The sequence below is a fragment of the Cynocephalus volans genome, chromosome 2, assembly GCF_027409185.1.
Source record: "Cynocephalus volans isolate mCynVol1 chromosome 2, mCynVol1.pri, whole genome shotgun sequence".
Lineage (NCBI taxonomy): Eukaryota > Metazoa > Chordata > Mammalia > Dermoptera > Cynocephalidae > Cynocephalus > Cynocephalus volans.
The window spans coordinates 6,001,421-6,012,474 of NC_084461.1; the positions used below are offsets into that span (position 1 = coordinate 6,001,421).

Here is an 11,054-nt window from a genome sequence, read left to right on the forward strand (position 1 = left end):
ACACCCCAATGCACGTTTGCGAACATGCATTACACAACATGCACACACTCACACATGCACACACACACACTCTGTGTGACGTGTCATTGGACCCAATTCACCTGAAGTCCCTTGCTTGTCAGTGGCTTAAGCTCACTGTTTTGATTTGGAAATGTGTTTTTTCAAAGCAAGGTCTTACCTGTTGTAGGGTCTTACCTGTCTTTAGAAACTTATTGGTTGATTTTTTTCTAGCACTTGCTTTGAATGTTAAACCTTAACAAAACGGTGAAATACCTGATGTCTTCCCAAAGTGGACCTCCTTTCAAAATGCTTGTGAGCATTTGTTTTCTTCAAACCAAGAGACTTGAGAGCTTGAAGTTTCTGCTCCAGAGAGCAGTGTTACAGGGAAAATCTAAAATGAGCGCAACATGTGCTTGAAACCCGCGTTGGGGGGGATTGGGCTTATGAGTGCCTTTAGACTGACGATTACGCTCTCATGGACTTTGCAAACAGGCAGCAGTTCCATCATTCAGTGTTCAGGGACCTCAAACCTTTACATAAGGAGTCTGGAAATTTTAACAACTTTTAGGGAGCATAAGTCTATAATTCATAGGCAAATGAAATACAAAAATACCAAGAAAGTATGTTTGCAAAGAAAAAGAAAAGAAAAATCTAATCAAGTGAGAAATACAGAACTAATGCATTAAAGTCAATCCATTAAAACAAACATAATTTAAAAGCCTGAGAAATTAGCCTGGTAAATGCAATATATTGGATTTGCCTGAAGACATTTTTGTGATCAAATAGACAAAGTCATAATATACACAGGGAAATTCATAAATTTTGTGTGTGTGTGTGTTTTTCTAAGAGGGAAGAATGAATCTATGTTTACCAAAGGATAAGGCCCTTTGTGATGGTTTAAAAAATAAAAAACCCATTTATTGTGTTCACCCTGGGCCTGGCACTGGGCCAACCATCTAATAAGTTTCAACCCATTAAATCCTTATAAAAATCCAGTGTCACATAGCACTACCACAGTGCCTATTTTATAGATGAGAACATTGGAATTTAGAGAGGTGAAGTAACCCACCCCAGGTCACACAGCCAGGAAGTGCTGGAACAGGGATGGAAGCCAGGTCTGTTGAATTCTGCACCTGCTCCCCCACCCAGCACACACCCCCTGAAAACTCCATGCCCCCGCCTGCCAGGCATCTGCTCACCATCCCCTGAGTGCTATTTTAAACTTCACTCTGGGACTCCTTATCCTCACACGCCATGGCTGGTAAACACCTGCCCACCTATATTTAAAGGCTTAGCTCAAGTGTCATCAAACAGAAATCCTTCCTGACACAAGGGCCACCAACACTACCCCTCCCTTCCTCCATCCTTTCTTTCTCTCTTCCCTAAGGCAGAGTCCATCATACCACCTAGACTGTAAGTTCCACGAGGACCAAATCCTTTCTCTTAGAAAGCCCTGCAGTCCCAGGAACCAGGACAGTTCCTGACCCAGGAAAGACCTGCACCAATCATTTGCTGAACGAATAGACAACGAACTAACTCCTCCGTGCCCGGGGATGTCTTCATTCTGTACCCCAGCAGTTCTTCATCGCTAGTGATGTTACTCCCATGGGGACGTGGACAGTCTCTGGAGACAGTTTGATTGTCATAACTCAGGGATGCTACTAGCATCCAGTGGGTAGAGCCAGGAATGCTGCTAACGTCCTGCCATGCACAGGGCAGCTCCCAGAACAGATAATTAGCCAGCCCACGCTGTCAGCAGTACCAAGGCTGAGAAACCCTGCTGTTCACCTTCTGTCCCTGCAGGTACAATACACCTGGTTATCTCCACGGAATGAGCTCTATGACCCTAAAGGCAGGGACCTGGCATCACTTTGTGTCTTTAAGCCCAGCACCCAGTGCGCTGAGTGAATGAGTTAACCAGTGGATGAGAAGTCTGAGACCATCGATCCAAGGCCAACCTGGAATTCAGTGTACATATTGGTGGGACGGAAACCATACAAGGTCAGGGGCTGAACTGACAACTTGAGTTTGGGGTCATGTACCAGCTTATTAGCTATGTCGAAATGCTTTTATGTTGAGTCATTGTGACTGGCCACCAGAAAGCCATAATGGGGAGGAAAAGGTCAAACCAGACCTGAAGGTTTTGCTGGACACAAGCAGCCCTAGAGAGCTGTATGCTTATTAACCGTCCTGCCTCAATAGCCTGATGAGAGGTTTAAGGCTGTGACAGCAAAATTCTGCGGTTGCTCCTGGCTCTACATTTACATGTTTTTGTGGCTCAGGAGAGGAGTGTTCCTTATCAAAGGTGTTGTTGTAAACTCTGAAAAATAACGCAAAGCTATGGTAATGGGTGAGTGAATTGTCACATGCAGGTCTTTTAGTATTATATACAAGTAGAGATATTTTTTTAAATGTGTTATTTAAAGGAAATATCTCAGACAAGATGCTGATTATTACTTAAATGGAAACAGACAAGGGAGGAACATGAGTGTCATGAAAATAAGAAATGCAGTTCTTAATTAATTGCATGCAGTTCAGAATTATCAGTGTTTTCAAATTCAGAATCTTACTGGATGTTCATAATGATGCTGTGATGTATTGTTTATATTTTATCCCTAAATTCAAAATTTCAAGACTGTACCTCAGAAGGAAGAGTGGGAATGCCCAAACATGGGCAGCACCCGGGACATCAGGGGTGCAGCGCCCCCCCCCACCCTGCTTGGAACAGTGGGCACTGCGTGGGCATTTCAAATAAAACAGCTCAGTGACCCTGGCAGAGCCAGGAAACACAGGTGTTGGCTTCCAAGCCCAGCACTTCACTGTGTAATGTTTGAATAGCTAATCAGAAGAGAACAGGTAATCCATGAAAAAATATTTGTTAGCTGTAAACCTGGGTGTAAGTCACGGGAGATGAGATGGGAGTTCATCAAAGTTGAGCCTCCGACTGCCTTACAACAGGCTCTGTCTCCCGGTTGCTGAATTGACTGATCACTGGGCTTCATGTTCATTATTCTAACAGGGAAGAAAAGACAACAAAGAGTGATCTGTTCCTCTGGTGTTTCGCTTGTTGTTTCTTGTAACAACTGGGACTTTCACAAAGAATAGGCAAAGCGTACCTTCATGCCAAAAGTGACAGACTGTTCTAGGGTTATTGTCGGCCTATATGTACTTGTCTATATGTATTATTTTGTATTTGTCTGGCTACTTCTAGCTCAGAATTCTCAACACATACCATGAATCTTCAGTATTATAGAGAAGAATGATAGAGATGGTTGAAATATGCATTTTATCCAAAATGTATAACCTTTGGTATTTGCTCTCAATGTGCAAACTGATGCCAACATCCCTGCAAAGAAGCATTTGCATTCTGTTTAATGAAATAACCTCAGACTCTGATCTCAGCCCATCGATGACTGTACAAGTATTAGCTCTTAGTGGTCCCTTTTTGTCAATAGTAACTACACCACATAAGCAAAATACGAAGTCATAAAGTTTAAAAAAGGAGTCACGTCCTGGTGAGACGTGGGGAAGTTCCTAGTAGTCGATCAGCGGCTATTTCCTGGAGTCCTCTCTTCCAGGCTTCTTCCTTCACCCTTTCAGCAGCTCATTCAATGTGAACCAAGCAGCATATCTGCCCTTGACAGCAGATGGACAAGATGTCCGAAGGGGCAGAGCACTGTCACCCTGGATTTCTGGCTCCTCACCAGGTCTGCATGTCCACTGGTGAAGAGACAGTGGTTGAAAAAGAAGCTTAAGCCCTGAATTCAAATGTATGAAATGGTCTTCTATTCCCAGTTGCTAGTTCTCAGCCACCATTTGCTGAGTACATGTAGAGGTCAGTACAGCTGTGTCCCCACTGGAGTTATCAGGAGGTTGTCAGAGAGCACGAAGATTGGGTGGACCTTGCTGCCTGTGGCCACACAACCTGGGTGGCTTCTGCCCTTGATGCCCGTCCAAAGTGTGGCATACGAGGCCACTGGTGGCGAGACCTGGATCCAGTTTGACTCACAGTCCATGGCCACAGTTGTGCTATAGCAAAAATATTATGGGAATACAGAGGGCCTGTTCAGAGAGAATTACTGTTAGTGAGAGTTCACACACAGCAGGAGATGTTGGTATAGTATGAATACACTTGATAATTGATGAAACTGAGCCAGGTCTTGCCAGGTGTTCCTGTCCCATCTGTAAAACACATGCATGAGATGCTCAGGAAGACAAACAGATCTTCCAGGAGCACCTAAGGGAGGTTACACGTAAGTAAATGTGCCCAAGAGGCTAAGGGAGTGGTTTAGTTCATCTGCTACCAGGAGGCTTAATGAAAAATGATTGATGCTGGTATAGTAAGAGCTGCAACAAATCTACTTAATCGAAGCCAGCATCACCCTAACTCCTGATTGTCTCCCATTGGCTCGTACCTGTGATGCTAAAGAAACCACATTTCCCAGGGCTCTCCAAGACACAATTGCACCAGTACTGTCACCTGGCTTCTTTCTCATGGTCTAGAGCTTTCTTGTGCCCATCTTAAGATGGACCAGTCCCTCTCATGCACTGCAGAACTAAGTCCTCTGTCCTCCCGACCAGAACACACCTGGTCACTGCAAGGGGGCCTGCCCCCTCCTGACCTCCACCCATCTCTTGGGTCTTGAGGACAGTTCTCCAAGAAAACATCTGCACCGTCTTCTCATGAAATGGCTCCAGAGTGACGTGAGCTACAAGAAATTCCTTGATTGCTCCCAAACTTGAATTCTAAAGGTCAGAGTTTCCAAATGTGTGTGTGAATATACAAATATACACATCTCTATGTAAATATATTTATCTCCACTGTTATCAAAGAGGGATTATAAATCATAATTAAAGGCATTCCTTTGAGGGAGGGAAAGGAAGTTAGAACAATATTTTGCCTTAGGGAGAACATGCTCGGTTCTGAATTGCTGCCCTTCTGATGAAGCTGGTCCTTCCAGGGTGCCCCAGGAACTGGGGCAGAGGTTGCTTTCCAGCACCATGGCTTGGACAAGTCCAGATGAAGCCAAGGCCATGGGTGTCTGAAGACAGCACCCCGCTCCCCTACATGTCTGCCAGCCCCTGGGCTCCTCTTTCTGTTTTGTACAGACCTGTTATCCTCCAATACATGGCATTGATTCCGACAGCAGAAGTTCCCACAACTTTGTGTATTTTTAACAAAGATGGTGGGATGCAGATTTACCACTGAAGTTCTAACCTGGTTTTTCTTTTCACTCCCACAGGGACGGATCTGCAGAAAAGCTGGCAAGTCAAAAAAGTCCTTCAGTCGCAAAGAAGCTGAAGCTACCTTTAAGAGTTTGGTGAAGACTCATGAAAAGTACGGTTGGGTCACCCCGCCTGTGTCTGACGGCTGACGCTGGCGCCCAGCACAGACGCGGGAGCCGCCCAGCCACGCGCCCCCGACGCCCTGACATCTCCTCCTCAGCGCTGCACATCCTCCATCCTGTTTTTATTCGAGCCAGAACTGCATCCTGAATGCCAAGGAGACATTTAAGTTATTCACGAACAGATGTGTTTACAGAAAGAGAGCGCACATGCTGTTCGGGATTATGTTTCGATTATAAATGAACGATCATCTCGAAGTCACTTGGGAGCAAATGTTGACATGGTGACATTTCCCATTGCCTTTAGCTTCTTTCCATGACAACAGCTCCAGTGAGCGGGCAGGAAACTCCATGCCCCTTCCCGCTCCATTTCCGTGTAAGTGGCACCATTCGTTATTTCCTAGGAACACCGTGCATCGCAGCACATGTGCGCTGTACCCTGTATCTGTTTCTCTCCCCGACAGGTCAATGTAACTCGAAGATGTGTCTTTCTGTGGCCTGTGGTCTGCTGTGATGACACTTAGACCTCATTTGTGCTATGACCTTTGGCTCATGAAAACACAAATTTAACATTACCAAGTTCTAGTGATTTAAAACTACAACTGCCCATTTGGTGAAAATGTACTCTTTCTGCTGATTTTGTGGTGTGCTGCTGTCCACAGATAAGCCAGTGCCATTAGATGCTGTGGCCACAGGGCCAGACAATGGCACAGATGCCAGGTGCACCCCCTGGGGCTCAGAGCAATGGACGGTCTGATGCAAAAGGTCTCTTCCAATATTAGGAAATGCTCCCATGAGAGTGCATTTGTGTTCCTGTCTTCTCTCAATCACCAAAAGCAAAAGACAATTTCCCATTCACTGCAGGCATCTGGCTCATTTTATTATACGTGCTCGTGACAGGGAATGGCACAACTGCCAAAGGACACCAAGTGATCATACGATGATTTGCATGACTGGGTCTGTTTCTTCAAGCAGTAGTCACCTGTGTGTCCCCAGGCTGGGATACATGAACACCCCCGCTGTGGTGTAAACATCCTATTATTTAATACCCCCACAGTTTCATTTTTCTGTTCTGTTAAGTTACTTAGAATTTCTAAGAAACTCCATGAATGAGGAAATACTGTTCCTAATACCAGGCGGAAAGAGGTAAAATGTTCATTCCAAGTGGAAAATCTTATTGGACACATTTTAAATAAAATCATGCATACCTGACACACGGCCTTAAGAATCCAATCATTGTGGGCTATTCTTCCATTTAAAACACTTAATCTACTTTTTTTAATTTTGATATTTCAAATACTACAAATACCCCAACACGTACGTCAGGAGCAGCATTCTGTAGCGAGGCACAGGAAATGAGTCTTAGGAACCCCCAGTCTTGCAAAGCTCCGGTAGATCAGCACGGTCCCCAGAAGCAAACAGGAGACGAGTAGGAGTTAAGTGGAGGTGTTCATGACTGGGTCAAACTCACGTGTTGTCAACTGTGCTTTACTGCTAGGAAGGAAGGAAAACCTGATTACATACAATTCTTCAGGCAGTTTCAGCTACTCAGGGACCTGTCCACTTGGTCAAGGATTTTCAGAGACCCGAGAGACCTGGCCTGAAAGGATGGGGGTCTGTTCCTCCCAGCGTAGCTGGCGATTAACCACATCTACGCTTTATTGCTGCTTTTGTTTTGTACCACTTTCTTATTTGCCCCAAATACACAAAGACAGCTCTGCCTGGCCCGACGGCAGCGTACTGAGAATGCGTGGCCTCCTCCTCGAGTCGCTTCCGAGCTGCAGTGGTCATGAAGCTCGAGGACTGTGGACTTGCTGTGTCCATTCGTCTGGTCCTCCGCGGTGGGACTCTCCATCCTGGAAGCCTGACATTTAGCCGGTGGTCTTTGGACCCTGGGGCTATTGGCTATGATGCGAGTACACGATGGATATTGAACATGTAGGACAGAAACATCTTCCTGGGGAAAACACCTGAGTTCATCGCTTTCTAGATATTTTCCTCTTCTAATGTGAAATTAAAAGCAACGTTTTTTAGGAAAAAATATATATACACATCCAAATCTGGGTCACTTCAGTGCTGTTTAGCTGATCGAAAAGTGTGTCCACAGTTGTTTCGGGGGTGCCACACCAGGTGGTCAGCCAAGGGGACTGCTGTAACGGGGAGTGGGGGAGGCTGTGGTGACAGCAGAGTGGGGAGACATTTGGCTCCATCTCAACCTCTCCGTACACCTGGAATTCAATTTCTTTTGGATGGTAGTTCCCTTAGGGTTGTTAGAAACCTAAATCGATGCTTTATTGAAAGAAATACCATTTTTCACCCAAATTGGTAAGAAATTCTCATTTTAAAAGCAGTAGGAGATCACTTAAAACACAACCTCTGCTTTGACTCTTAGAAGCTAGAACTCCCTGGAGGCCCGTACAATTGGAGGCAAACATGGTGGTTCCCAGCCATCAAGGCACCCTGTGACCATGGTGCAAAGGTCCTGCCTGTCACATCCTGGCTTTCCATAGGCCTCGTGCTACCCTCTGCATAATACACCTGCCTGTGGAGCCCAGGTGAGAAGGAGGCTCCTTCCAGGCCCAGTGAGTCTGCGGCCTGGGGCCACATTCCCTACAAGCCAAGCAATTGGCCCCTCTTGAGACAGACAGCAAGGGAATAATTGGACAGCAGGCACAGATGTCCACATCTTGCCAGCTCCACACTCCCACTTATTGGCGGGAACTCAAATCGAGCTAGAGGCCAAGAGCCAAGAAACAGAGAAATACAAACTTTTGCTTCTCCAAAAGGAAAAATTCCTTCCCCCCAAGAGGCTTTCCCGTCCCACCATCCTTGTTCTTGGGCATCTCTTCTTCCTCTTGCCAAGGCCTGTGGGTGAGACCTGCATACGGCTTATTGGCTCACTTTCCAGTAGATTGAGAATTACAAATGCCTTGAAGTTCTATGTGAGCAGCAAGATGATTACCCCTAGATATGTGCACACACACAGATGCACACACACGCATGCACACACACCATACTCCCACGAAGTCTCACAATCTATAAAATTCATTACTCAGAAAAACCAAGGTTTAGGCCTAAATTTTTCAGTTTCCAAGCTCATTCCATCTATCAAAATTCAACCTTATTTTTTGAGAGAAAAATCTGTGGATTAGTGAAAAAGCCCTGGGGTTGAAAGACAGAAGCCCATGTGCCTCTGTGGCCCTGGCAGGTCGTTTCACCTGCCTGAGCCTTGGTTTCCTTGGCTGTAGCTCTTACTAGATTAGTGTGAGAATTGACCAAATTGATGGAGGGAACGTGTTTTGGAGACCCAAGATGGTTGTACGAGCTTTTACTGTATATTATAACAACAGGTTTTAATTAGAACATACTTGGTGTGTTTAATTAGAACATACCAGTTCAGAATGAAGAATCGCTGTGGTTAAAATAAAATTACCTTGTCATCATACACGTACTTTCTGACCCCAGTGCTCTACGTTAAGTCAAGCAACCACACCACTGACCACCAAGCATTCTCCTCTTAGATGCAGGGAATGTGGAAGTTTTAGACACATCCCTTTCCCTGGATAGGATCTCGTAAGATAAGAATCACACACAGGAACTAGCAACCAGTGAGACAGTGCCAAATTGCTTTGCAGAAATGACAGACATCATATAAGTCCAGAGCTTTCCAGACAGAACAAGAAGGTTTTGTGGAGTAAATCAGGCTTGAGCTATGGCCAGGCAGAGGGAAGAGGAAAAGCAGGGGGAGAAATGGGGCCGAGGACACCCACAGAGGGTATGGCCTGTGTCCTCACTGGTTCTGAAGGGGAGAACTGGCAGCTCCATGACACTTGTCACCTACGGGGACCCTGTCGACAGAGCTGATTTCAGGAGACAGGACACAGTCCAACCTCATAGACTAGCATGGGCATGCAGAGCTGACCCTGGGTATAAGAATTATATTTTAGTGTTTTATCTGAGCACTTCTGACAGCGTGCAAAATTTTAATGGGATTTGCTTTCTAGAGGGGCAGGACTTGCTTCCTCACTGTAGCAAATCTAGGAGGCTGCTTATCTAACTTTATGCAGTCTCCGATGAAGGAAGCAAGCGCAGAGACACTGAGCGGCTGGTTCAACGTCAGCTGAAGGCACAAAGCCAAGGCCACTGTCTGACTGTGGCTTTCTGATCCTTTGTGATGCTTCTCATGAGACCATTAGGCAATTCACGTGGCCCATATCCAAACACACACTCTACACTCCATCACTGAGTCAGTATAGCCATGGGTCTTAGTTCTAAGCAGGCTGAGAAACACCCAAGTGATCCATTCCATGCCAAAAGCATGTTAGTGCAAAGGACAGTACGGGGCTTGGAGCTTAGCCCATGTGATCACAGTCGATACTTTTGTTTTTTTCTCCAAAGACATTAAAATAACTTATGGCTTTGTTCCTCAGTTTTGTGCTATGTTCCACCTTATCTTCCTAATTTTTGCAGCCTCCAGTTCACATAGTATTGATATTGAGTACTGTTCAACCCCAGGGCCCATCTGACCTGTAGAATGTGGCCAACGAACTGGAAAGGCCAACAAACACGGTTGACATTCAAGAAGGCAGTAAGCCATGTGAGCTTGGCTCCAGAAGAGACAAGGAGCAAGCGTGCCGGCCAAACAGAATAATTAAAGCAGAGTATTTGAGTAGAGTGCAGAGGCAGGGGGAAGCAAGATTTTATTTCAAGGTTGTAATAGGGCTAGACAAATGGCAGAGTGGGCCGAGAGGTTGGGCATCAGGGAGGCAGCAGCCAGTGAGGGCAGAGAAACCCGCACTGTTTCCACCGCCAACCCACCTGACTCTCGGCAGAGTTAAACGAGGAGGCTGCATCCTCGTTTCTTCTACTGGAGGTGAATTAAGTGACTGTCCTACTTTGCAGACATGCAATCGTTTTGTATCTCTAGATCTTGGGCAATCACTGGTGATGACACTAATTGAGCTAAAACAGAAACTGCTGTAACCTGATGTGCTTGGTTTCGTTCCTGCTTGCCTTCTCTGCCAATGTGATTCTCTTTCATGAATGTTGTTTTCATCATGACGGTGGTAGGATGCTGATGTACATACATCGTGGGTTTCTGTAAACTCTCAGACTATCACCGCAGTTCACATTGAGACGTTGGTGTATACTCTTTCCCAAGTTATGCTATTCTGTGATCCTCAAAAGGAGAGAAAAAAAATGCATGTGCCATGAAATAAATAGGGAAGAAATGTTTCCACTGGAAGATGGTGAATGCATGATTTGAATATTCTAGAGGCACTGCCCTAATGGGAAAAACAATGATTCTGGAAAGCAAGACTTTAAAACCAATAAATGTCTTTACACAGAACATTTGTTTTGTCGTTGCATGGTCTATGTTCAGTAATTGTCAGGGTTTCTCTGAGTTTCCATGTGTTATATCCTTGGTGGCCCATTGTGGGTGGCTTTCTGTCATGTGGTGCCCTCTGATCTTTTGCTCTTTGACTTACTTGTGATTTGCCAAATGAAAACTTTGAAGGACGTCATGGGAACTCTCTATAAAAATCAATGAAATGTAACTGAATCTAATTAAGCGTCCGTCAGTGTGATTTAGAAGATTTCTCCTTCAGCTGCCATTTGCATTATAAAGATTTGTAAATGTGTCTGCCAAAGATTCCCATTGAATGTATTATTTCAACATAATGGAGATAGTGTGCTTAGCACAAAACT

The 11,054-nt window shown here is 45.2% G+C and overlaps 1 protein-coding gene across 1 annotated transcript in view; it reads left to right on the forward strand.

The window, feature by feature from the left end:
- Positions 1-10,659, forward strand: part of UBE2QL1 (ubiquitin conjugating enzyme E2 Q family like 1) — a 44,702-nt gene extending 34,043 nt beyond the window's left edge. The window contains exon 2 of the mRNA XM_063086358.1: positions 5,244-10,659. Coding sequence (XP_062942428.1) covers positions 5,244-5,375 — 132 coding nt within the window. The 3' untranslated portion in view covers positions 5,376-10,659. The remainder of the gene's footprint in view (positions 1-5,243) is intronic.
- Positions 10,660-11,054: the final 395 nt, after the last annotated feature.